Source organism: Oncorhynchus gorbuscha, unplaced genomic scaffold (genome assembly GCF_021184085.1).
Source record: "Oncorhynchus gorbuscha isolate QuinsamMale2020 ecotype Even-year unplaced genomic scaffold, OgorEven_v1.0 Un_scaffold_1282, whole genome shotgun sequence".
NCBI lineage: Eukaryota > Metazoa > Chordata > Actinopteri > Salmoniformes > Salmonidae > Oncorhynchus > Oncorhynchus gorbuscha.
This window is the reverse complement of record NW_025746103.1, coordinates 125,915-127,500: the sequence shown is the minus strand read 5'-3', so window position 1 is coordinate 127,500 and position 1,586 is coordinate 125,915. Positions and strand designations below refer to the sequence as shown.

General features: G+C 50.6%; 1 protein-coding gene across 1 annotated transcript in view; it reads left to right on the top strand.

Annotated features, from left to right (window-relative positions):
- LOC124022051 (transmembrane protein 255B-like) overlaps positions 1-1,384 on the top strand; it is a 20,612-nt gene extending 19,228 nt beyond the window's left edge. The window contains exons 6-8 of the mRNA XM_046337106.1: positions 377-462; positions 748-907; positions 1,246-1,384. Coding sequence (XP_046193062.1) covers positions 377-462; positions 748-907; positions 1,246-1,320 — 321 coding nt within the window. The 3' untranslated portion in view covers positions 1,321-1,384. The remainder of the gene's footprint in view (positions 1-376; positions 463-747; positions 908-1,245) is intronic.
- Positions 1,385-1,586: the final 202 nt, after the last annotated feature.

Here is a 1,586-nt window from a genome sequence, read left to right as displayed (position 1 = left end):
GCGTAGGTCTATCTTTAGAGTCTGAAATAACACCCTATTCCTTTAATAGTGGAGGGGGGGCGTAGGTCTATCTTTAGAGTCTGAAATAACACCCTATTCCTTTAATAGTGGAGGGGGGGGGGTGTAGGTCTATCTTTAGAGTCTGAAATAACACCCTATTCCTTTAATAGTGGAGGGGGGGGTAGGTCTATCTTTAGAGTCTGAAATAACACCCTATTCCTTTAATAGTGGAGGGGGGGGTAGGTCTATCTTTAGAGTCTTAAATAACACCCTATTCCTTTAATAGTGGAGGGGGGGGGGCGTAGGTCTATCTTTAGAGTCTGAAATAACACCCTATTCCTTTAATAGTAATGTCTGTCTGTCTGTCTGTCTGTAGGTGATGTGCAGCTCATTCAACAGTGAGTGTAAAGTGAGAATGAAGAGCAACACCTGCTACTGCTGTGACCTGTACAACTGTGAGAGGTAAGGAAAAACACCTGTGTGTGTGTGTGTTCGCGTTCAAGCACGGAGGTGTGTGTGTGACTGTCTGTTGTCTCCTCTCTCTCCTCCAGTCCAGACTACCATACCCAGTACTGAGTTCACTCTGTCTCCTCTCTCTCCTCCAGTCCAGACTACCATACCCAGTACTGAGTTCACTCTGTCTCCTCTCTCTCCTCCAGTCCAGACTACCATACCCAGTACTGAGTTCACTCTGTCTCCTGTCTCTCCTCCAGTCCAGACTACCATACCCAGTACTGAGTTCACTAGTCCAGACTACCATACCCATTACTATGAGTTCACGGGGGTGAGTAGCTGCTGGGATGTGGTCCATCTCCATCGTCTGCTGTGGGCCTGTGTGGTGCTCAACATAATGGGCCTGTTCCTGGGAATCATCACAGCTGCTATACTGGGGGCTTACAAGGACCTGGTGGGCGGGCACACACACACACACACACACACACACACACACACACACACACACACACACACACACACACACACACACACACACACCTAGAACACACGTCTGTTTGTTAGGTACCTATTTCATTTGTTATTGTTTACACTAACTATATGTAATAATAATAATAATAATAATAACTATATGTAATAATAATAATATGTATTCCTCTCTCTTCCCCCCTTCCCTCTCTCTTTCTCCCTCCCTGCCTTCTCCCTCCCCCCTCCTCTCCCCTTCCCTCCCCTCCCCCTCTCCCCTTCCCTCCCTCCCCCTCCCTTCCCTCCTTCTGTCTCCCTTTATCTCAGGCTCCCGCCCCCAGATGTCCCCCAGTCCCGCCCCACCCCCCCACATCATGTATAACCCCACCCAGCACGTGGTGACCTACGCTGGCTTCTGCCCCAACGGACAGGCCCTGCCCGCCTACCCCAACTACCCCGCTTTGCCCATGCAGGTAAAAAATACCCCAACTACCCCACTCTGCCCCTGTAGGTTAGACCCCAACTACCCCACTCTGCCCCTGTAGGTTAGACCCCAACTACCCCACTCTGCCCCTGTAGGTTAGACCCCAACTACCCCACTCTGCCCCTGTAGGTTAGAGCCCAACTACCCCAACTACCCCACTCTGCCCCTGTAGGTTAGACCCCAA